General features: G+C 35.3%; 2 protein-coding genes, 1 long non-coding RNA gene and 1 other non-coding gene across 4 annotated transcripts; 3 read left to right on the top strand and 1 right to left on the bottom strand.

Moving 5' to 3' along the window:
- Window positions 1-1,047: 1,047 nt before the first annotated feature.
- On the top strand, window positions 1,048-11,287 carry LOC132696276 (uncharacterized). The gene is made up of 5 exons (XM_060661016.1): window positions 1,048-3,634; window positions 7,209-7,310; window positions 7,385-7,522; window positions 10,138-10,378; window positions 10,432-11,287. The coding sequence occupies exons 1-5, from the start codon at window positions 2,689-2,691 to the stop codon at window positions 10,544-10,546; spliced, it is 1,542 nt and encodes a 513-aa protein (XP_060516999.1). The 5' UTR covers window positions 1,048-2,688; the 3' UTR covers window positions 10,547-11,287.
- LOC132696287 (uncharacterized) lies at window positions 7,167-7,522 on the bottom strand. The gene is made up of 2 exons (XR_009618020.1): window positions 7,389-7,522; window positions 7,167-7,333 (listed from the first exon to the last, which is right to left on the bottom strand). It is a non-coding gene; the product is annotated as an uncharacterized LOC132696287 (long non-coding RNA).
- A 447-nt stretch (window positions 11,288-11,734) lies between the features above and the next one.
- On the top strand, window positions 11,735-24,738 carry LOC132696259 (translation elongation factor 2). Its single transcript, XM_060660998.1, has 10 exons — window positions 11,735-11,864; window positions 12,240-12,454; window positions 13,170-13,363; window positions 13,419-13,627; window positions 13,833-14,092; window positions 15,166-15,809; window positions 17,431-17,665; window positions 18,936-19,383; window positions 21,940-22,197; window positions 24,360-24,738. Exons 1-10 carry the CDS (start codon window positions 11,862-11,864, stop codon window positions 24,426-24,428), a joined length of 2,535 nt encoding a protein of 844 aa, XP_060516981.1. The 5' UTR covers window positions 11,735-11,861; the 3' UTR covers window positions 24,429-24,738.
- Window positions 15,864-15,935, top strand: LOC132708441 (small nucleolar RNA SNORD31). Its single transcript, XR_009619952.1, has one exon. It is a non-coding gene; the product is annotated as a small nucleolar RNA SNORD31 (small nucleolar RNA).
- Window positions 24,739-25,176: the final 438 nt, after the last annotated feature.

Here is a 25,176-nt window from a genome sequence, read left to right as displayed (position 1 = left end):
TTTTTTGTTGCCATTCGTTGGTATTTTTTTAGCTGAGGTGCTGTGATAACTAGTATTACCATAAACTATTACGCTGTCGGGTGGGATATTTGGAAAAAGAGATTTGTTTACCAAATTTTCAGAAAAGTTCACTTGTCATGGTCACTGATGGTAGTTTTATGAGCAGTTTTTAATGTTTTTTGATGAAAGTAACAAAGCGTTTGGCACCCAATCTACCTTCGAACCACAGTGTAAAATGCTTGTAGATGCGGGTATATTCAAAATGATAATAGTTCACTAAAAAGGAAAGAACGATGTGACAAAATCGTAATGAAGGTGTTTAGAATTGGTGATGCCGAGTGGATCACCAATTCTATACAATTTTATTAATTACGTTATTTTCCTGTTGGCTTCTTTAGGGCTTAACTGAAACTGGTTCGCATTCTACCCTGTACCTGCTTATACATTGTTTGAGGAGGGTGGAGCTAAAGGAGGGACATGATGGTGATGATTATCATATTGGTTAGTACCTTTCACCATTACCACCTTTGTCACATCGTTCCTTACTTTCTATCAAGGAATTGACGGAAGGATGACCTTGGAATGTCAGTTAACTGACATTCCCAATGTCAGCTTCCTTCAGACAAATTGGCCATTAAAAAATATAAATTGTTAGCAGATTCTTTTATTTGCGATGTTAAAATTTCAAGAACGCTGTAATAAACGTCGACTAATGTCTTTTTAAACAGTTTTTTATTAAATTTAAATACGTAGAAACAGTTTTGTGCAATTGTCCGATGGCAACAAAACTCGAGTCCGGTAGGTGTTAAATGACAGAACATTAGGAACAGACTATCAAAGCTTTTTCTAATAACTTTTTTTTTGTTTAGGTGGGTATAATCTTATTAAATTACACTAAGAAGAAACAGTGACATTAAATATGTACAATAAATTCATAGCCAGGAATATCTATACATAATTACATTTTTATTCTAAATGTCTACATCTAATTCTGTCGTCATTGAGATTAATTATAATACGATTTATGTTATGATGTATAGAAATCTAGGAGTGCGCAATTTTTATAATGTGCTGTACAGTTCTCAATTGGTATGTTTTTACTTACATTTTTTATCAAATTTATAAAACTGGAACTTAAAGTAGGAAAACGTAAAACAGTATGCCCAGCCTGTTCAGCCAAAGTATCGCATACATACTGTTTTCTAATTGCATATGAATTTTGGATTTTCAAAAGTTGCGCTTTGTTGCAACTGAATTGAAAATAAATATCATTTTCTAACAAATATTCCTGGATTTCGGTTTTTGAATTTGATGAGGCTGGTGCTTTGCGTAGCAGACGGCTGTAATAGCTAGCGCTATCCATGACAATAAAACCGTCATTGGGAATATTGTTGAAAAGATTGTTTTCAAATCAATTTTCCAAAAATTCGGCACTTGTATCCTCATGATAATCCAAGCTAGAATCCTTAATATTCTTTGCAGAAACAGCAAGTAAATACGTCTTCTGAGCCAGCGTGTATTATGGTGGTGAATTTTTCTTTATTTGAAGGTGTCATCGACCCCTCCTTTGGATGCAGTGTCATGTGTATCAAACCATATTTAGTCAAGGTAAACTGTTGTCTAAAATATGTGTGATTCTATTACTACTTGCCTTTTGCCTATTTTGCTGTAATTAAATCGCATTTTACAAACAACTCTATGGAGGCTGGCAAGGCTCATATTTATATTGGTTTCATCTGCTAGCTTCTTTTTCAGTTTATACATGGTAGGAACAACTTCGCTTTGATAAAGGCAATATATTTTCCTTCTTATTAGGTCCTGATCGCTATTGTCTATACGGTGAGTCTGAAAATCACTACGTTTATTACTATTCAATTCTCCACTATTAATTATGTCTCTTATCGACTATATTGGCGTTTTTTTTTTAAGTAGACAGGTTTCTTTTAAAGCTTCTTGTTGAATGAGTCCCCTACTGATTAAAGTTTCATACACATTTTTCACAACCGGTTTTGCATCAATAATTCCGGTTTGACATTGTTATATTCTCGTAAAATAACTTTTTGGAAACGGACAGTAAAAATGATTAGTCAACACTGCCGCAAAATGGTCAGCACTCAAGAAATATATCAGAAAGAAAGAAATATACTTGGCCCACCCCTGCCTTGTCACTAAAGTAAAAATATTTTTATTAATGGCTTTATGGTAATAACAGTTTTATTGGTGAGGGTCCGTCGAAAAACACTGATAAATGCTTGCAAATCGGAATTTATTGGTTCATTGATGGTAAAGTGCCTTCCGTTTATGACAGGTCAGGCAAGACGTGACCATTTATCGTGTGCTGCATTAACGGTGCCGGATGCTACGGGGTTTGCATTTTTAATGACTTCTATAGATCGCTGATCGTACTATATCCTAAACACGAGTTTGGGTGTTTGCGTTTACGACTCGCAAATGGAAAATGTCGACGAAACGACAAAACGCAAACATTTGCGCGCGAATTTTCCGCCAAACTTAAGGTCGAACTCATTAAGCTATTCGTTTTAATCTTTCGAGGTAATTTAATGTAAGATTCCCTAATCTCACAGTAAACACAGAGACTACAATAACGATGCATCCGTATCGTTGTCGCGGTACTTTGGCGGCGGTTCGCGATGTAGTGAGTGTGCGGTGTCCTCAACGAAAACCAAGATGTCGCTGGAAAAGGCCAAGAGCATCGAGGCCGGCATGCAGGCTGTCGGTTGTGACGCGAAACAAACCATCCTCGAAAAAGCGAAGTACGTTTGGTCCAACATGAGCGTCGAGCCGGTCCTCTTCTGCTACATAATGCCGAGCGTCATGAACACGATGGCCACGCAAAACCTGAGCTTGGAAAAGTCCTGCAGGGTTAATCTGGCCCTCGGCGTCGACGTCTGCGACGCTCTGACGTTACGTAACGCGTCGGCTTACGCTGCCGAAGAAGAAAGGGTCCAGACGCTAGCGACGTCGATGGCGGTGTGGAAAAACGTCATACAGAGCGCGTTCGCCTCCACGTTACTCCTCTTTCTCGGCGCCTGGAGCGACCGTCACCGACGGAGAAAGCCTTGCATCCTCGCGCCCATCCTCGGCGACATAACCATGTGCCTGGGGTTGCTAGCGTGTACCTACTTCTTCTACGAGTTACCGCTGGAAGTCAACACGGTGTTCGAGTCTTTACCGCCAGCCATCACGGGCACTTGGTTCTCCATGTTCGTAGGTGTTTTTAGCTACGTCAGCGACGTCTCCTCCGAGGAGGAAAGGACGGTCCGCATCGGTGCAGTGAATCTGGTGTACAACGTAAGCGTGTGCGTGGGGACCGCTTTGAGCGGAATTCTATACAGCTCGATCGGATTCTACGGCGTCTACTGTACCTCGTTGGCGTTTTATTTCACGGGTTTTTTTTACGCGTGCTTCGCGTTGAGGGACGTTTACGAACTACCCGATACAGAACGCGCGGGAGATCCGGTCAAAGGCCAGAAGTTGTGGCGTGATCTGTTCCACTTTGGCCACGCGGCGGACACTTTGAAGTCCGTCGTCAAAGTGAAAGGGAAACGCGGCAATTCGAAACGCGTCTGCGCCATCATGTTCCTGTTCCTGGTGATTTTGGGGCCACTGTACGGTGAGTATGGCCAGTGAAAAAACTAATCCATGGAGAAGCGACAAAGCTTTCGGTCGGTACCTTTCATATTCTGCTGGATCGTTTTGATCATTTTGAGGTACCGCCTCTCCAGAACCGAGAGAAATTATTTCGTATAACGATTCGATACACTGAAAAAAAAAACATGCTTAATAAGTTCTATACTCTACTATCATTTTTAGTGGCTATGCATTTTTTTTTGTTTTTGTCACAGAAATCATATTAATCGTACAAACGATTGTAAGGTGTTCCTGACAATGTGACCACGGAGGGGCAAATCACCAACCAAAATTGATATACTAGATTTCACAGAGACATACGATTTCGCAGATTTCAGACTTCACGAATTCTACGAAGATTTTACCGATTTCTAAATCATTTACCAGATTTTATAAATAAGTTTTCAGGTTCTCTCTCTCTCACCTTTACTTCTATTGGCCACGACTACTCTAATCACTCCGATCGCTTACAATTATGGTTCAACATTTACGGGGAACGGAAACAACAATTAGGAACATTATTCAAAAGTCGATAGCAAAAAAAGGCCTCCCACGCTACCACCGCGGACCATCCGGGCCCATCCGGCCTTCATACCGGCGTGAACAGAAAAATAAAGGGGGATCGACACCGATTACACCTTTAAAACACTCACTAAACACTAGAAACACTAAAACCGATTTTTGATTTTTTTGATTACAAGGGATTCTGTCGGGAGCGAACGGAGGTTAAACCGCCGTGAGCAATGCTCACTTTTTAGGTTATGTACAAAATATCCGCCCGAGATGAAAATAAGATTTTGGCATAAACAGCCAGAACTTTTTATTTGATACGTAGTCTATAGCAACACGACACGATTCTCACTGCCTGGTGGTGGACGTATTGTACAAGATGTCACACTGTTGTTTACTATTTGGCGTTCACTATCGGCCAGGCCAGTCTTCACCACGTCCCCGTGCGATAACTTTCGTTTGTCCTGTAATAAACAAAAAACACACAAAACCATTCGTTTCACGTGCTTTTTACTAGAACAGTACCAATTGGCCCTAACTGGTATTGTTGGACTTTGGTCTACCCCATTAACTCCAGTTTTAAACCATGATTACCATACAAGAAATACAATCGATATCTTACATTATCGGGATTCCGTTCGAATCCTGATCGTCAATAATCCATTAGATTCTAACTTTATATTCTAATTGAATATTGTCGTTTTAAACCAATTCGGTTATCAGATTTCCAGTCTTCAAACACCCCGTAAACTTCCAATCTAAATTCAAGTTATTCTCTTTATTCCTATGGAAAACAAGGTACTTCCAGTCGAAATACACCTATTTGTACCAGAAACTCATCAGTCGTTGAATTTACAATCGCTGTTCAGTTTCTATAATTTTTTTTTAGTGGCTCCAACAGCATACTTGCATTGAGACCGTGTACTTCCTTCAATATCCTAAATCATATAAGGACCGTGATTGAGGACCCTGGTAATTACGAAGGGTCCGCTATATTTGGGCAACTGCTTCCTGCTGAATCCTTGATTTAACGAATGGTCCTAGATATGCAGCGTATCAAACGGCTGGGAAACTCTTGCGATTGGATGTAGGTATCCCGTCTTTTTCCCTCCAGGTTCCTGTAGGTGATACGTACTTTTTAACGTATCTCCTCATTCCTGGAAACCAATATGTCTTAGATATGGATAATAATGTCTTCTCTTGTGTTAAATGTCCACTTCCATCATCAAATTTGAAACGACCTCTCTTATTGAAGCTTTAGGAGCAACCCATTTCTTTTTATTAGAAATATTTTTGTAAAGTTTTTGGTTTATTAAGCTGTATTCTGTGTGAATGCTGAGTTCTTCTGCATCCGTTGGATCTCGTTTTAGTATCTCGATATGATAGCGACATCGCTCATCAGACAATCAGTACCCACTCTTCATGTGCTATGTTCACCATGTTGTTAGCTACAACCTGAACGCTATTGTCTTGGCCACTGGGATTTCAGCTCAATGCATACACAAGAAGCATTCGCCGACCAGATCGATATTCCACGGCAAAAGTGTACTCCTGTATGCTTAACCACCATCTCCCAGTTTTTGGGATCAGAATCTTTTTTACTCGACGTAGTTCTGCATGGTACTGCATTACAGTCGGTGACAAACTTAAACTGGATCCAAATCAGATATATCCGGAATTTTTGAGGTAGAGTACCAGTACCATGGTTTCTAATTCCTTGGAACCTCTGTTCATCCTTTGTTGTCTGCTTGGAGTAATACAAGACTGGAATGAGGTTTCCATCCTTCTGAATTTTAAAAGAATACCCAACAACAAAAACACATGTGGGAGGCACAAGGATCAATCCCGCCGCTGCTATCTGTACAAAATATCCGCCTGAGATGAAAATAACATTTTGGCATTAACAGGCAGAACATTTTATTTATTACGAAGTTTATAACAACACGACACGACTCTGACTGCCTGGTGGTGGACCTATTGTCCGGGATGTCACGATGTCGTTTACAATTTGGAGTTTACAGTTATGTGGAAAATTTTTGCATTACGTTGTAATTGAAAAACTATTAAGAAAAAATAATACATAAAAAATACAGTTAAAACATTTTTTCCAAAAGTGGGAAAGAATATTGTCAATATAAATTCCATAAAATTCCAAGATAGGCGTCAACATAATATTTCTGAAATATTTTTCAATTTTTTTTCTTCAAGTCTAAGTTAGTTTTTCTTTCAAAGAAAAGGACATGATGATTCTTAATTTTCTGTCGATAAGAAAATTACAACTAAAGCCAGATAAAAAAAAATAGAGAAAATATTGTTTATGACCTCAAAAATGTCAAGTGAGTTGAGTGAACACCCCAAAATATTTAGAATGTGATTTTTATTATTTAAAGATGATTTCACTAAAATAAAGTGATAAGATCTCAAAACTTTAGAAATAATTTATAATTTCACCAAGATTTCACGGATTTCACAGATAACAAAGATTTCACAGATTTTTCAAAGTTGGTACACCAGTTTTCACGCGTGATTTACCCTTCGGTGGCCACTATACACGGAGATTTTAGAAACGCCTTTCAATTTTTGCAGGTAAGCGCTAAGTGTACTTCTTTTTTAAAATATTTTCAACGCCCTGTCACTTCCGGTTCAATCGGAAGTTGCTGTCAACTTGCTTATTTCAAATGGGCTACCTCGCATATTATTACATTTTGAGATTCTCTGTGAAATTTTAAACATATTTTATATATAAAGTTCTATACTCATGCCTAAGCGTTCTTGAAAAAAACTTATGTCTTCAACTTAACCAACTTTGAAAATGTATATGTATATTCTTGTAATTTGTAAAAAGTTCATGTTCATTTCTCAGTTTTTGTATTCTCCAACATTTAGCTAGCCTATATCCTATAATATCAACAAATATAGATTATTGTTGTAACTAAATTTCTCTCGCAGTTTCAGCGGCGCCCTGTCTTTTTTTTAAATAAAATTAAATGAAGTCAAATGAAGAATAAATGAAAATTTCGAAATTATATTTGACGTTTTCGTTTCAGGCGAATTTAACGTCGTTTACTTTTATGTACGGTACAAGTTTGGATTCGACGCAATGCAGTACAGTTTCTTTTCCACATTTCAACTTGTTACCGGCAGTCTGGGTAAGGTTTTCTTTTTTGTTGCTCTGAAAAAAAAGAAAAGTAAGTAGTAAAAAACTCCGTCGGTGGTATTTTAGGTACCTCATTTTCCCTATCTTTTTTCTCAAAATTCCTCGGACTCGACGACGCCATTTTGGGTATTATTTCGTGCTCCAGCAAAGTCCTGGCTGCTGGAATTTACGCCTTTGCTCCGACGCCATTTTATTTTTATCTGGGTGAGTATATCGGTATCACTCATAATCGATATTCTTTAGGCTTTATATCATTTAAAAATCACTTTCTTTTATTCGTTGCACCATTTTGAAAATTCTAAACTCAACTAGAATATACAGTGTGTGTTAAAAACTGTATACCCTTGTAAAATCTTTGTTTATGGTTCGATTTTGATATATTTTTTGTTGGACAGAAAAATGCCCTAAAAACTACAAAGAGAGAGAAAAGAGAAGTACTATTAAGGATTTTTAAAAAAATAAATTGGTAACGAATTCTTATTCAGGAGTGCTTAGAACCCAACTATACCAATTTTTCTAATGTTTCAATACAGGGTCTTTGAAATATCGTTTTTAATTAAAAAGGATTTTAAAATTGACTGACGTCGGCATACTGTTTTCTTTGCAAAACCAAGTTTGTCATGGAGAAGCGAATATTCCACTTTCAAATTCACTCGTTAATTTATATTTCCATTTTGTTTACATCTTTCGAATACTAAAATTAATGCTGTTGTTTTACGATGACACTAAAAAATCTTTTTTATTATTATTTTTGAAATTTGTATAATTAAAATGGTTCTACAAGGTTTACAATATTTATTTTTTAAAGACATTAAAAAGTTTGGTCCTTGGCCTAGTTATTTTTTAGGTAATCTCTAAAAGTACTTCTTGATTTTCCGCTTCAAAAAACTGTGTGCACTCTGACTAAGAATTCGTTGCTATTTTTTTTTAAATCCCTAAGAGTAATTCTCTCTTTTCTCTCGTTTGTTGAGTAGTCTCACTTGGCCATGACTTTAAGTTAACGCAATAAGTAAAACAAGGTTTTAGTGCACCTATTCAACAAAAAAAATCATAATCGAACTATAAACAAGGATTTTACAAGGATGTACAATTCTTAAGTAAGATATACTGTATATAGAGTGGCCAACTTTAGGGGAATATTCCATGCATGCATATGTACTGGACCAATGAAATTGGAGTCGTTATATATACCTCCGGCCTTGCCTATGTTGATAATGCTGACACCTTCAAGGTCAAGATTAAAAAATGTCGATATTTGGTTCCATTTGCTTTCCATAGCCACCTCGTTTTAGTTACTTGCAAAATAGACGTACTCTACACACAAAGTACTCAGAGGCAGTTGCCAAACATGCCAAAATGATAAGACGTCACTGATAATAAGGATTATATGAATAAAAACAAAACCCAACAATATTTAACAAAGGCGAACATTGTTGAATTGCGGATTACACCAGCGCCCACACTCTCGTATAATGTTTAATGTAATTTGATTCAAATATCGTTGGCTGTATTCGTAAAACTAAGTTTATATATATTTGCATTACACGTTTCCAACGACGTTAATGCCAAATTTTTTACCAACATTTCGAACCATGCTAATTTCTCCGACAATGTTTCAATTTTATTGCGCCACTTTTCATTATTCTCACTGCAGTTTTAAATCTACGAGTTGATTCGTAATGGAGCTAAAACCATACGTTTGCTAAGCGACAATAAGTCAAATTGTCAATACTAGCCAAAATTCACTTCAAATGCTTATGACGATATAACTAATAGTAATTACCTTAAAACAGATGCAACTTAGAAAGCTATAACATTATCGTCAGCAGGACAACTAACCCGCACGTTCCACTACTTTCTTTCTAAACACCGATCTCCAGGCACTTAACTCGGTTTTCCCGTGAAAATTTAACGCGATCTGTACTAATTGTGACAAAATGCTGCTGAAAAATTGCCATCTTCAAACTGAAAACCGAGCTGACAATCTGTCAGTCGCCATGTTAGAGTTTTGAAATGCATCGCGCATGCGTATATTGAAAGTTCTTTTTCATCAAGTGACCGTAAACAAAGAGAAAACGTAAGTAAATAGGAGAGTTGCAGATTATCTGGTAAATATTGAAACGCTATTTACTAGCGCCACGGAAACGTACAGGGTAAAGTAAAAAATAAAGAAATGTAAATCGCAATAAAAATGTAAAAAAAATATCAAATCCAACAGCGAAATATTTATTAGAGGTTGGTTTCCCTTGCGTTAAAATAATAGTTTTGCATCTTTTCTTTTCCATTGTAAACAAAAAAATGTCCATTATACTACGTACGTGTAGATATATAATACATATTTTATCCGCAACGAAGTTACAACGCAATTGGAGACGAAATCCTTATTACAAAAAAAGAAATCTTAAAAGAATGAACACCCTGTACGCATTTTATTTAACAATGCAATAACCTCACTTTCAATTTACCTACTTTTGTATAGGAATTTCGGTTCATTTTTCGCCACTACACAAACACAAACTAAACAGGAACAAACATAAAAACGCACAATATACAATAAAAAAATAATAGTTAAAATGGGTACTTTGTCTTAAAATTGGATGGTTTTGCGGATTGCTATCGCTCGCAAATTCATTCTGATCAACCCAATGTTTTATCGTTTTTCTCGTAACTCAATTTGTTCAAATTTGGGACGTCTAGAGTTGCGCCACAGGCACAGGTTCTCTTGATTATTCTCATTGAATTTTTTTCTCTGTTCCTGTAAATTATCACCATAAACAAGTTTTGTTTAACGAATTATTAGTTAACGTCTTGTATTTTAGGAGCGGTCGTGGAATTTTTGAACGGAACTTCGTTTATCGCAATCAGAGCTATGATTTCCAAACTTGTGCCGCCCGAAGAATTGGGAAAAGTTAATTCCATGTTCGGAGTGGGGGAGGCCATGGTGCCGTTGATATACGTACCTTTATACAGCAGAATTTACGCACATACAATCAGCGTGTTTCCCGGCTGTTTTTACATTGTGGGCGGGGCGCTGATTATCCCGGCAATGTTAATATTTTTGTAAGAACGCGCTTAATTTATTGCCTAAACGTTGCATTTAAATGTCGTTCCAGCTGGCTGTATCGAGAGCACGAGAAAGATTTACGATATGAAAAAGAGATGGCACCCACGCAGGTCGCCCTAGTTAAAACCGCGAATGACCCAAATCAACAGGACGACGATCGCTAACGAATCTCCATAGTCATTGTTATAATACTACGTACAAAGCGTGTTCTTAATTAATATAATATGAAAATCCCGTAAATTTTGTTAAAATTTACCAATTTTGATTAGTAGGTAAAATTGCAGGTTATGCCAAACTCGCAGAAGCATGGAGTATAAATAGATGGGGAAAATCGGTCGTTTCAAATTTTCCATGTTGATTAAAATCTAGTCACAAATTAGTTAAAGCAAACGGAATATTTTAAATTTTGAAACTTTGTTATTTTTTACCGTTTTGTCCAAAATAAAATCTATTTTATATGGTAATATGGTTTTGTATAATTTTTCTACCTTTCCTTTTATTTGTCAAATATATATTATTAGATCGGCGAGGTTGACGTTACATAATGAAGCACCAGGTGAATTTTAGCTTCTCGATAAATACTTCAAGAATGTGTTTATGTTGTCAAAAATTTCTTTTTTTAGTTTCGACAAGAGAAAACGATACAGGCCGCAATGCATTCTTAAAATAGTTAAGACAAAACTGAACATATATATTTGACCATTTTATAAAAGACGTTGATATTTTTGTTGCCTATATTTCCAATTTTAATGTAATTAATTTTTTTCATTGCAATATTTAAAGGAGAAAAAATGACCTAACTTTTAACCATCCCAGTATCCTAACCTTTGTGCCTCCCAGAGATGGTATAAAAAGACCAAGATGGTCGGCTTGAAAGGCCGTTTCATGTTATGTTTACGTAGTATTCCTTCTCGTTCCAGCAGATGGAGGGGTCGATTTCAAAGGGACCTTCCATAGAATTTGGGAAAATCATCTAGCTCAGCTGAGGGAGTGTAAAAAATGCAAGAGAAAATTCTTTCCTGAACGAATCGGAAAACATGAACGTGCGTGTATTGGTTCGCCTAAGCGTTTCCAGTTCAACAAGTAGCAGCAAAGATTGATAGATTTTTATTCTTTTTTTTTTTGTAATAAATCATTTGCAATTATCGGACTCTTATTTTGGTGTACAAAAACCTATGCAGTATGCGTTTATGCTGTTTAACGCAGTATGCGTTATGTTGGAACATTCTGACGTCATTGATAATTTTCTCTACGGAGCTTTAAAGTGTTTTGTTAACTGTGGTCTATGACCAAGACATTTATGCCATGCTTGTAACCATTTTTATTCTTTGCATGGTCGCACGTGTTCTGCACTTGCGTGGCAAGCTGAAATGTGTCTCGCTTCATCTCCTCACCTCACCCGTTCTTTTACGGGAGTGCGCCATCGTTGGCGTATGAGCTTTTCTGTTTGTGTAAGAATAATATCTTAAAACATCCAAGATGGTAAGTTAGTTTTATTATTTTTTATTATGGAATCTTCGCGTTGGATGTTTTTTCTCTGAAACGGGCTTGGTATTTTTTCGAATTTGTTAATATTTTGACAGGAACCTGAAACATATTTATATTGCACAATAATACGAAAAAGCAAAAACTCCTTGGTCGGTAATTTCACGTTAGGTCTTTGTAAATTTTCACTCCGGCGTTCTTTTAATTGTTTTTACTCGGTATTTCTCAAGAATAACGGATAAAAATAATACAAATATGGTAAGAACCTGGGTGGACAAAGTGCATTGACATTCGAAAACCGGATAAAATGTCAGATGGGTGCATCAATTCGGGAAATTATTGGGAGGTGTAAAAATTGGTATTTGTTTTTAGGTGAACTTTACGGTAGATGAAATTAGGGCCATGATGGACAAAAAGCGTAACATCCGTAACATGTCTGTCATTGCTCATGTGGACCATGGAAAATCTACACTAACAGACTCGCTCGTTTCAAAAGCTGGCATTATCGCTGGAGCCAAGGCAGGAGAAACCAGATTTACCGACACAAGAAAAGATGAACAGGAGCGTTGTATTACTATTAAATCCACGTAAGTTCCCTTGTTAACAGATGTTAATCTTGATGGGGCTATATTAAAGTGAGTGTTTAAATCAATTTGATGGGTAGAAGTACTTGACTGAATGGGCGGTCTTCAAAATTCCCATTAAAATGTTCCAATATTCACCTGTTTTGTACCAGTGATGCTCCGGCTATTGTTTCAAAATGTACTGGGTTTGTCAGCTGTTTTGTACTGCTAGCACGCCATTTCTGCTGGGTGTTTAGGTCTTTCCAAATATGATATGTTCTGTTAAGTTCAATGTAACCTTAACACATTTGAAGGGGAGCCTTCTTTTATGGAGATTAGTGTAGTTGTACTTTAGCACATATAACTTTATTTTTGTGGATGAGCCTAAAGAAGGCCTGGAGTGCCTTTATTTGCGATTAAAACAAAATTAACTAGAACATCCAGTATTTAATTTTAAAACCCCTTGGTTGAAAAAAAAAACAATTTAGCTATCCAAAATGCAATAAATCCAAATTATGGAATGATGTAGCGAAAAAATTGCTTAAAACTTAATTAAAGCAACAACAAAAAAAACAGCAGTCAACTGAAGAATAGTTATTGCTTGCGTTTTTATGAAAATCCAAAACATTCCAAAATTAATCGTATTGATCCATACTAAAATGAGTGTTATAAATTTCATTGGTAGAAGAACCAATGAAGGGAAACTATTCAGCGTCTTAAAGAGTCTCCTTTTTTGCAGTGCAATTTCTATGTTTTTTGAGCTTGATGACAAGGATCTTGTTTTCATTACCAATCCCGACCAGCGTGAGAAGGAAGAAAAAGGTTTTTTGATTAATTTGATCGACTCCCCCGGTCACGTAGACTTTTCGTCCGAAGTAACGGCTGCCCTTAGAGTAACCGATGGTGCCCTTGTGGTAGTAGATTGTGTATCAGGTATTGAAATTTACAAGTTTGGAATGTTCCCCCTCCTAATGTTCCGAGTTCGTAGGTGTGTGTGTGCAAACCGAAACTGTCTTGCGTCAAGCAATCGCCGAACGTATCAAGCCCATTCTTTTCATGAACAAGATGGATCGTGCGCTTCTAGAGTTGCAGTTGGAAGCGGAAGAGCTGTACCAAACGTTCCAACGTATTGTTGAAAATGTCAACGTTATAATCGCTACTTATAACGACGACGGCGGTCCCATGGGTGAAGTTCGGGTAAGTTTCTTATCCAAAACCAGCTAAATTGAATTCTTAGGGTGAGATACATGGGTTTTATTGTATTTCGATCGAGGATTCAAAGATCAACGTCACATTTTGCCCTGTAGTGTTTCGTCTATTTTCACTACAGTTTCCAAATGTGTAACACTGTACATGTTCATCTTTTTTTAAATTTCAAAATTGCAAATTAATTAATTCGTAGGTTGATCCGAGCAAAGGTTCGGTAGGTTTCGGTTCCGGTCTGCACGGTTGGGCGTTCACCCTGAAACAGTTCGCCGAAATGTACGCCGAAAAGTTCAAGATAGATGTGGTGAAACTAATGAACAGACTTTGGGGCGAAAATTTCTTCAATCCCAAAACAAAGAAGTGGGCCAAGCAGAAGGACGCCGATAACAAACGGTCCTTCTGCATGTACATTTTGGACCCGATCTACAAGATTTTCGATGCCATTATGAACTACAGGTGAGTAGTACTGATTAGTTCGAAGCTCCTCACCTTCCAGCACAACACGAGCATCAGTTTAGTTTTTGAACATTGTATGATGTTCAAGGACAAGGACACTTTATGCAGTGCAATGGAAGGAGAGTGACCCTTCTTGGTGCTTAAACGCTTTCACGGGACCTCTATCCTTATGTCCATTGGTGATATGCTACGGTACTGAGAAAACATTCCTACTATATTTGGAGAGTTTGTGATTTATTGATTTTTTTTTTTTTTTTTTTTTTTTTTTGAAGAAAGGAAGAATGTGAGAGGTTGGTTGTGAAACTTTCTTTAAAAGGTGAGAAAGAGGATAAAGATGGTAAATGACTTTTGAAAATTGTTATGAGAACTAACTCCATTTTTGTCAATTTTGTCTTTAATTCTTGATACACATAAATTCTTCCTTTGAACTTTGATGGTGGATAAAAGGAAGAGTATGAGCACAGATGATCGTGAAATTTAGCATGGCTTTAAAAAATAAAGACAAACATAATGATGGCAAACAATTTTTGGAAGATGTGAGAAATATCTTTTTCTGTGATGTTCATAAATCTAACACTAATTGATGTTTCCAAATACAAAGTATTTTTGTCACAGGTATTAATTCAAAGCTATTGTTCTCTATATTAATCACATTTAATTTGGTCAAACTACTGGAGTAGTAGGTCAATGTGCTAGGATTTTAAAATCATTGTACTTTATCTCACTGTTTATTTTTAATTTGGAAGTCTTTAATTATGTCCCTTTAATATTATTTTGCAGCTTATTGACAAATTTAGTACAGAAATAGTTTATGCTATACCTACATTGCTCCAATTAGAGAAGTTCAGGTTTTATATCTTCATTAAGAGTGAAGGGCATTATATAAGGTAATTGGCTACCAAATTTGTTAAGTTTGTGCTGATTGTTGTTTATGTTTGGTATTGAAGAAAGGAAGATGGAGGCAATAATGATATAAATGGTAAACAACTTCTGAAAGTTATGTTTAATTTTTTATTTTCATAAGTCTTTCTTTGAATTGTTACTGAGTGTTGTTTGTGTTTGGATTTTTTAAGAAAGGAAGAGTATGAACAGTTGGTCGTGAAACTTGGCATCACTTTAAAGCACGAGGATAAGGACAAAGATGGCAAGCAACTTTTGAAAGTAGTGATGAGAACCTGGCTGCCGGCTGGCGAGGCTTTACTCCAAATGATTGCCATCCATCTTCCGTCGCCCGTAACCGCCCAGAAGTACAGGATGGAGATGCTGTACGAAGGACCTCACGACGACGAAGCGGCTTTGGGCATTAAAAACTGCGACCCCAACGGTCCTCTGATGATGTACGTGTCCAAAATGGTACCGACTTCTGACAAGGGTCGTTTCTACGCGTTCGGGCGAGTGTTTTCCGGTAAAGTGGCGACTGGAATGAAGGCTCGCATCATGGGACCCAACTACACTCCTGGCAAGAAAGAGGACCTTTACGAGAAGGCCATCCAAAGGACCATTCTTATGATGGGCCGTTACGTCGAAGCGATTGAGGATGTTCCATCTGGGAACATCTGCGGTCTGGTTGGTGTGGATCAGTTTTTGGTGAAGACCGGTACCATCACCACTTTCAAAGACGCCCATAACCTAAAAGTTATGAAGTTCAGCGTATCTCCCGTCGTACGAGTAGCTGTAGAACCCAAGAACCCTGCCGATTTGCCCAAACTGGTGGAAGGTATGTACCTTTATCGTAATTTATTTTTTATTCAATACCGTGTCTTATTTTTTTACCATTATGATGAATTTAATTACCGCCCCAGTCTGAAACTAACTGTGACTGATTGGTATTTAATACTCTGATTCCAATAAATGTAATGGCAGTATGCCTAATATACCTTTCATCAATTAATGAAATAATGAAATTATAATTATATTATAAAACGCTAGAGCACCACACACAACAGGAGTTTCTTGACCATAGATTTTAGAAAAAATATATTTGAAGAAAAAGCAAGCAACCTAGAAGACAAATCACGGGTTTCATATACAGGCACATCATCAAACCTGTAAAAGAGATTTCTGAAACCCTTCGGTTTCTATCAAATCTTAAAGATAAGATTAAAAATGAAATGTGAAAAATTGTAGATTTACCCTTAATAAAGATGAATGACTTTTTAGCTTTGATTTCCTAATTTCTTCAATAGTTTACATCTTTTTACTCTTAGTGTGAAATATAAAAATAGGAGAAAAATTATGACCCGTGAAGAACACCGAATAGGGAAAGTTGATTTGGTTTTTCTTAAATCAGTGTCTTGTACTTTTTTTACCAAACTTAGGTAGGTGTTCATAAGCCCCTATAGAAATTTTTGGCTACACTGTTCATTGAACACTGGATTACAGTTTTAACAGTTACTCCTGATCTAAAGACATAATCCACTTGTATTTGTTTGGTGTTGTGTTGTTTGTGATTATTGGTGAATTTGTTAAACAATTGTTACCTTTTCAACCTTTGACTAGCGCGTTCAACCCGCATAAGCTACAATGAAGCGTTATTCCTAGTTTTTGTTGTTATGGTTCTTGGAAAATCATTAAAATCAATATCTTTAGATCAAATCCATTTCATCCTACTTAAATTGTAATGTGTATCATTAAATGCAAAACATGCCGTTTTAATTGGGTCTACTGCAGGAATTCATCATTTAAAGTTGCATTCAGACTAGCATTGCGTGTAGTTGTAAAGCTGGTTTCTCCGTAAATTACAAATGTTTTGCTAATTTGTGCTAAGTGCTAAAGATTTTAAAGAATACATTTTGTACTGCTATTAGAATAATTGTTATTTAAAGTTTCTGCGCTCAGATGTGTATGTAAGGGCACTGAATTCCGAACGATAGCAAACGAACTAATTTTTAAAGAAATTCAATATAAACTAACCATACATCTCAAACAATGCCGCCATTCTAAATTTTACCTCCGAAGAAGATAGAACATTTTTTCCCCCAGAGGGAAAGTCGGAGGAAAATTATATACCATTGTCAATAGATGTGACCTTTCTAAAAGTGAATTTCATTATTTTTTGTGTTTTTTTTTACTGTTAAACGTTTCTTTCAAACAAATACATTTCAGTATTACTTCGATTTTTTAAATTTGGTAGAAATCAAATGTATTCAGGTCCGATGCAAATTTGTGAGTGTGTGCGTATATAAACTCATTTAACATGATTTTGTCCTGATTAAAAATTCTTTTTATAGGTCTGACGATCTCTGTGCGGGTGAAGTGTGTCTTTTTTTAATTGGAACCTTAACTTGTGTGTTCATAATATAATGTTTTTGGTTCAAGTTTCGAATCGTCATTTTCAGGCTTAAAACGTCTGGCCAAGTCCGATCCCATGGTGCAGTGCATCATTGAGGAGTCCGGAGAGCATATCATCGCTGGTGCTGGCGAATTGCACTTGGAAATTTGCCTCAAGGATTTGGAGGAGGATCACGCTTGCATTCCCATCAAAAAATCCGACCCGGTCGTGTCCTATCGCGAGACTGTTAGCGAGGAATCCGACCAAATGTGTTTATCGAAGTCGCCTAACAAGCACAATAGGTTCGTTTTTTTAGAATTATTATTAATTTCTGATAAAACTACGGGTGCTAATCACTAGTATATTTTTAATCTCAGTAGTTTTTGAAAGAAAGTGGATTTAGATAAATAGGCCAATCATTAATAAATAAGACACTTTTAGTGAAGAAAGGGGTGTTTTAATGGTAATAGGTAAAGCACCTACTATTTTAAAGCTGAGACAAATTTAAATCTTTTTTGTTTAATGGGTGTTTTCTCTATCTCTGGAAGGAAACTAGTGGTGGCAGATTAATTTTTTCGTATCATATCATATCTCCAAAAGGGCTTAACGTATTTTAATGAACTTGGATTTGTTTCCTGGGGTATCAATCAGGCTAGGAGTGACGCGATTATAGTTACAGCTGGCGTTTTTTGACAATATAAATAAAGTCTCGGGAAAACCTCTGGGTATGAAAAAAAGTGAGATTTTGGGAAATTTTTTCGCTTTGACGGTTGGTATCAATGACTAATTATCCCGAATTTACCAAATAAAACGTTAATTGATTATTTAGGATTCCAAATGATATTTAAAACCAAAATAAAATATTTTTTGAATTGTATTACTTTTGTTTTTTTTTTTTACTTTTGAAGGGGACATATTTACCTGGTAGCTTTCAGATATTTAGTATTATTACTTTTTTTTCATTTAAAAATGCGGTTAACTATTAACTCAGCCACTAATTAAATCTTGGCTAACTAATTTTCTTAAATATTTGACCTAGTTAAGTAATAAAATGTGGAAACCATTTAATAAAATGAATAAAATATATTTTTTTGATAGAAATAATTCACTTCTAACGGTATTTATGCCTATTTGATGCTTGTCTAAGTTTCTTGATTGCCTATCATTTTATTTAGATTAAGCAATCGCAATCGCGTCACTCATGTAATGTTTGATAGTCTGGGAAAAGCCCTTTTTAAGACTTCCAAGTTAATTAAAATGCGTTAAACGTTTTTCGTGATGCGGACATTTATTTTAGAAAATGTTCTAAAAACTTCACTTTTTTTTTGCAGAAGTAATAGAGAGATATTTGAATTTTTTTTTAGCTTTAACTTTGGTTAACATTTGGTTAACATTTTCTAGATACCTAGTTTTCAAATTCGAGGCCATTTCAGAAACTCTAAAATATTTTCTGGCATTTTCTCTTCGCCAATTTACTTCCGTTTACTACCGTTTCTCTAATACCGCGTACCCTCTCGTTGCTCTTGCTGGGACACCCGGTATATTCTTCAATTTGGTCGTTTTAACCTCCAGGCTGTTCATGAAAGCCCAACCGATGCCGGACGGTCTCGCCGAGGACATCGACGACGGCAAAGTGAATCCGCGCGACGAGTTCAAGGCTCGCGCCCGTTACTTAGGCGAAAAGTACGACTACGACGTGACCGAGGCGCGTAAGATCTGGTGCTTCGGTCCCGACGGCACCGGCCCCAACATCCTTGTCGATTGCACCAAGGGCGTGCAGTATCTGAACGAGATCAAGGACTCGGTTGTCGCAGGGTTCCAGTGGGCGACGAAAGAGGGTGTGCTGTCAGAAGAGAACCTTAGGGGCGTTAGATTCAACATTTACGACGTCACCCTTCACGCCGACGCCATCCATCGCGGCGGCGGCCAAATCATCCCCACTACCCGTAGGTGTTTGTACGCGTGTATACTGACGGCCAAGCCCAGGCTTATGGAGCCCGTTTATCAGTGCGAAATTCAGGTGAGCATCCTCCAGGAAGACGTTTTCGAATCAATAAGAAAGAAAGGAAGAAAAAAATTGCGGCGCCGCATTAAAAAAAAAACATCTCTAGTTTATTCTAATTTTATGCGGAAGTGAGCATTACAATCCCAAAATATTCGTTTATGGCTTTGGTGTTGCATTTTTTTCTTAATAAATTTGTCGTAATAAAAAAATGCCACGCTTCATTTAAAATAATGAATTTGTAAAAGGAAAAACATTGGCGCATCTCATTTAAAAAAAACACACATTTTAATGCCAATTTGATGCGAAAATTAGCATTACGAATCCGTAGAGCTTGCGCTTTATGAATCTTTTATTTATGGATTATCAGGCAATTTTTTTCGTAAATTTGTGGTATAAGAAAAAAAAATGCGCAGCGTTTTTTGAGAAAAAAAAACTGGTAATGTCATTTTCATTCCGAACGAAATTGTCGCGTTGCATTTTATAACAAACAATTTATTATTAACTTTATACAAATTTTTACAACTCTCAATTTTTAACTTATTTCATTTTTTTTTTACCTTATGATATTAAATCCAAATTTTAAAAAATTACATCAAATTGCTTTGAGTTTTTTTTAAGTTGTCGTAAATTAACCATAAGGGTGTCTATCGTGTCCATCATTTTTATTCAGTACTGGCGACGTTCAATATTGACCAGTGCTTGCGCATGATGGTAGATGAAAAACGTCTTTTAGTTTCGATCTCGAACGTAATTTTAATCGTCTTGGTCAGAATAGGGGGACGTACAGCGGCGTCGCACATAGGCCAATCTGGACAAAATCACAGCTGAAAATTCGATTAGAGAAAATTGATAAGACTTGAAAAAGCGTATTCAATCATTCGCCATACACTTTCAAAGTCTTTCTTTAAAGAATATTTTACTTTTTTACCAATATCACATTAAATTCAAAAATAAGCACATGATCCTAACCCCACCCATGTACTCCTAAAAAAATGTTCAATTGTATTTAATATTTCAATTCGACTTCGACGTACAGTCAAATAGTCACACCGCTCCTTACTTCATTTGACAGCTCTGTCTTTTAACAATGTAAGGCAGCCTTCTTATGGCACATAAAATTTTATTTCTTAGCCAATTTGATTAAATTAAAACACGAAATGAAATAATTATTGATGAATTTGAAATGAACCTATATGTTATATGACCGACAATTTGTTAACAGTTTTATTTCCTGAAAATATTAATTATTCTTGAAAATAAGAAAAAAATAAAAAAAAATACTCAAAAATGCGGATTTTGTTTATGTTTACTCAAGTTTTTTATACGGATAATTTTTTTTTCTGAACATAAAGCGAAGACCACCTTTTTTTTGAAAAATTCTATAACCATGTTAAAATAAAATTTGTATACGGTCGCTACAAAAAAAAAATTACTTACCACTAGGGGGATAGAAGGCTCCATTATAGCTACCAAGGTTAACAGAAGAAACTAAGTCATAAAAAAGGATTAGAAAATAGATTAACATAACTCATAATGAAAATGACGCTACTGGCAACAAATGCCGACTGAACTGACATATTTCTGAAAATATTCAAAATAAACGACTAACTAGTGTAGGAGATTGTGATATAATTGTCGTGCTTCGTTCTTTTTAGCTGTTTGTATAAAATCATCTAACTCTGTTTAGCTTTGTAAATAAGTTTTTTTATTTAAAAACTTTTACATTTAGTTTTTAATCTAGCAGAAATTAGAATGTTCTTAGGTTCTACCTAAAAATCTGTTTCACCAAGCTCGTAATTTTTTCCCACTACATTTTCTTAAATTCTCGATTGTATTGCTGTTTTTTTTTTTCGAAAATATTCCACATTTTGTAATAATAATAAACTTTAATTAATGTTTTCCCATTGTTATTATTTGGTCTGATTTTAATGTGTTTACTAATTTACTAATTAAGTAAAAATTTCCGGGTGTTTTTAAAAAAGCTAAACTAAAGTATTTATTTAAAAATATTTAAATACATAATTTAAATCATAATTTCAGCATTTAACGGTAGCAAAGAATAAGGACTAAGTTAAAAAAAAAACCTGTTTGCCATTGTGTATAAACATTAAGTTTCGTTTCTTTTGGGAAAAGAGTGGATTAAAAGAGCATTACATGCAAACAATATATATACAGTCTTTTACATACTTTTACTTACATATTCATATGTAACACTTGAAATTAAATTATAATAAATATTTATTATAATACATAATATAAATGATAAAAACTGAAGTTTGTATTGTATTACATCTATTTCTTCTTACCTAATAGAACTTCAGATCCACGGTGTAATTTTAAATACTAATATTTAAAATTTCCGGGACATTTGTATTTAAACTGCATTTAAAATTTAAATTCCTATTTAAATATTTCCCAACACCGAATATAATAATAATATAATAGTCGGTAATATAAATAATGGGGCTCGCCTGAAAGTCTCCGGTTGCAATTGCGATTTTTGGCCGTGATTTCCCCAAAATTTGCTTCCGTGCGTCACCTATATTATCCACTTTCTAAATGCTATTGTAGTGCCCCGAGGTCGCCGTCGGCGGTATTTACGGCGTGTTGAACAGGAGACGCGGTCACGTGTTTGAGGAAATGCAGGTGGCCGGCACCCCCATGTTCGTCGTGAAGGCTTACTTGCCTGTGAACGAGTCGTTCGGTTTCACCGCCGATCTGCGTTCCAACACCGGCGGTCAGGCTTTCCCGCAGTGCGTGTTCGACCATTGGCAAGTGTTGCCGGGAGATCCGCTCGAAGCCGGCACTAGACCCTACGGCGTCGTGCAGGTAAGCAATCCGCAGCACCCTTTTCCTGTGGTCCCTCACCGCAAGACAATGCTGTATTGTGACGTTGGTATGTACCGCATTCGCTGTCGGTGAAATATTGTCCAGGCCTTTGTTTTGGTTTCTAAGTTTACACGCTTTTTGGCCTGAATAGGGGGTCTGACATTTTCTCTCTGTCGTTATCGATTTATGCTTTTAAAGTAAAACTTTACCAGCTGGGAACTTAATAAAAGGTAACTTATATGCTTAGATTTTTATTTTTATTGATTCTTGAACAAACGACACAAACGAAAGCTTAAACCATATAACAAAAGATTTATTTTGTTTTAAAAAGAAAACTTTAAAATACATATAAATACAGGAACGTATTTTGTGTGGAAAGCACATACGAACAGATGCCGATCGATTTTCAAACATTTTATTTTTTTATTTATTTAGCAACTATTACATAATTTTTTCCAATTTTGAACATATTCACAATACTTAACAGTAACTGACAATAGAACTAAATTGTACTACAGGGCATTCCCTGATAATTCGCCACACTTTTTTTACTTGAAGATACAGAAAAAACGTTTTTGTTTGAAAGTTTTATAGTTTTTTCTTAATTTTCCAAACTGATACGAACAAAAACAAAAAATAATGAAATATTGATTTCTTCGTATTAAATTATATTTTTAAATAAAACATAATTATCAGAAATAATCATTTAGTGCAATAATTCTGAAATCCAGTGAAAATAGTTAATATTCATTTATTTTTGTTATTTGTAATACTAATTACAGAACTTTGTTAGTTTTGATTAGTTTTGGTACCACCGATATAACATAAGATATTTTGTTTTAAAAAGAAAACAATTTTAATATGCATATAAATACAAGAATGTATGTATAGAACCATTTATAAAAATCTCATTTTTATATATATTCTTCCTGAATGTTGCAAATAAAGTGTCTTCAATTTGTTTTATTTACGATTGGTATTTCCATTATGTAGTTTTTTGAGAAATATGTCTTGTAGACATGAGATAATGTTTGTACTAAAAAAACAATAACAATAAAAGTGATTGAATTAGGTGGCATAAAACTGTCAACCATTGATTTTTAAACTAACAGCAAGCGAAATTGTGATGTTGGTATTGGATGGTATTCTATTTGTATTGTTTCTTGTTTGTTGTGTTTACAACATGTTTGAAATGGAAAAACGGTTTATAACCAATCTACAATTAAAATATATAAAATTATATAAAAAAATATTGTTGATTTTTTGTGATTTTCTATTTATGTTTAAAGTTTTTACACAGATTACTAAAGGAGAGTCTTTTATATACAGAAATCAACCTCAAATATATGGCAAAGGCTTTTGCGGAGAAATCCATGGATATATTTAAACCGGCCAAAATCACTTTTGACATGAAATTCAAAATATGTTAAAAAAGTGAGGCTAGGTACAGAATTTGATATACGAAATATGTCTAGAAAGTTTCGAGATATTCAAAAATGCCTTGATATCCTATTTAAAATTTTGTTAATTGTCCACGAAATAATGAGATACCCGGACCACCTTGTACATTGGCGCGTTTTTGTGTGAAAGCATTTTGTGATTTCGACATTTGACAGTAATTATATGTCTTAGCGGGGTTTTGTTCCGTTTTGTTTTTGAATAAAAGGGATCGAGAAAATACTACACAATATTGAGAACATTTTTCGTCATCAAATCGTCTTAACTGTTTTAAATTGTTTTGAAAATATTCAAGGGAACTTTAATCTCCCATTGCAACTGAAAATTTCTGCTGATTCTGTCAGTAGTAATATTTTCAGAGTCACTTTCACTAGAAGTTTGTAGCAAAACATTAAAATTAAAAATATAAACAAAATGTTATGTTGTTTCGTCTGCTGACTACGGCTATTAATGACTGACGTCAGAGTCGCACATGAAAAAAAATTAAGTAGGTACACGATCTTTTTTTGAAATCGAAATTTGGTTTAAATCGAAAGTGAAATTCTCATGGCCCTGAGGTCAAAATTAATATGTAATTAAGTTATTATTTCACTTAATGTATCTTATCACGAAATGAAAATGCATTTTGTGAATATACATTTTTGCAACGTTCAGAATGCAGTGACAGAATGATATTAATTAATTACCCTTCTTTTTGTTTGCAGGACACGCGCAAGAGGAAAGGTCTCAAAGAAGGCCTCCCAGATCTTACACAATATTTGGACAAACTATAAAACGAGGGGACTTTAGGTTTTGTACAGATTATTTAAGATTAATTAAACAAATTCCAATGAAAAAAAAAATAGTTTCATTTTTGTCAATTATGAATTTTATCTCTTTAAATTATATCGTTTTCTTTTTGGGATGTAAACAATACTTTGGGTATTGTAAAAAATTTTGGAAGCAGGCGAAAGCAAATTATAAACCCGAGCTTTACGATTTTTATTGTTTTTAAATATATCCGGATTATAAATATTAATAACGACTCGACTCATTAACTGTTTACTCTTTTTTGTGTAACAATAAACTCCAGATTTTTATTTTTCCAGTTTTTTTTTGTTTTCATATTTTTAAAGAGTTTCAGGAATTCCATAACCTGTGAGCAGATGATCTCTTCTGGTTTAAAGGTAAGCTGGACAGTTTTTTGCTTGTAATTTTTCTGCGAAAATGATGTTCTTCCAAAATAATGATGACACTTTTTTATGCCAGAAATCGATGATGGCTTTTACTAAGCTCAACAGGTCTGACAATCATGTCAATATCAAATATATTCCGTGCCTATATAATTTACTGGATTTTACTAATTTTTTGTTTTCCTTTGTTTCAGATTTGCAGGTGCAGAAAACTTAGAAGAAGCTCCTTGATGCTGATTGAAGTAAGCTTTTACTAATATTAAAATTTATATTTAAAAAGGCGACATAAGAGCAAAACCATTTTTGTTTAAAACACCAAGTTTAAAGATATAGGATAGAGTTCATAAAA

Source organism: Cylas formicarius, unplaced genomic scaffold (assembly GCF_029955315.1).
Source record: "Cylas formicarius isolate icCylForm1 unplaced genomic scaffold, icCylForm1.1 PGA_scaffold_10__41_contigs__length_53128322, whole genome shotgun sequence".
Lineage (NCBI taxonomy): Eukaryota > Metazoa > Arthropoda > Insecta > Coleoptera > Brentidae > Cylas > Cylas formicarius.
The sequence above is the reverse complement of the archived record's forward strand: the minus strand, read 5'-3'. Positions and strand labels throughout refer to the sequence as shown.

Coding starts and splice junctions, on each gene's coding strand:
- LOC132696276 (XM_060661016.1), top strand. CDS start 2,689: ATGTCGCTGGAAAAGGCCAAGAGCATCGAGGCCGGCATGCAGGCTGTC. Junction 7,311..7,384: donor ACTTGTTACCGGCAGTCTGG/GTAAGGTTTTCT, acceptor GTGGTATTTTAG/GTACCTCATTTTCCCTATCT. Junction 10,379..10,431: donor CCGGCAATGTTAATATTTTT/GTAAGAACGCGC, acceptor ATGTCGTTCCAG/CTGGCTGTATCGAGAGCACG.
- LOC132696259 (XM_060660998.1), top strand. Junction 15,810..17,430: donor TTTGCCCAAACTGGTGGAAG/GTATGTACCTTT, acceptor CGTCATTTTCAG/GCTTAAAACGTCTGGCCAAG. Junction 22,198..24,359: donor GACCCTACGGCGTCGTGCAG/GTAAGCAATCCG, acceptor TTTTGTTTGCAG/GACACGCGCAAGAGGAAAGG.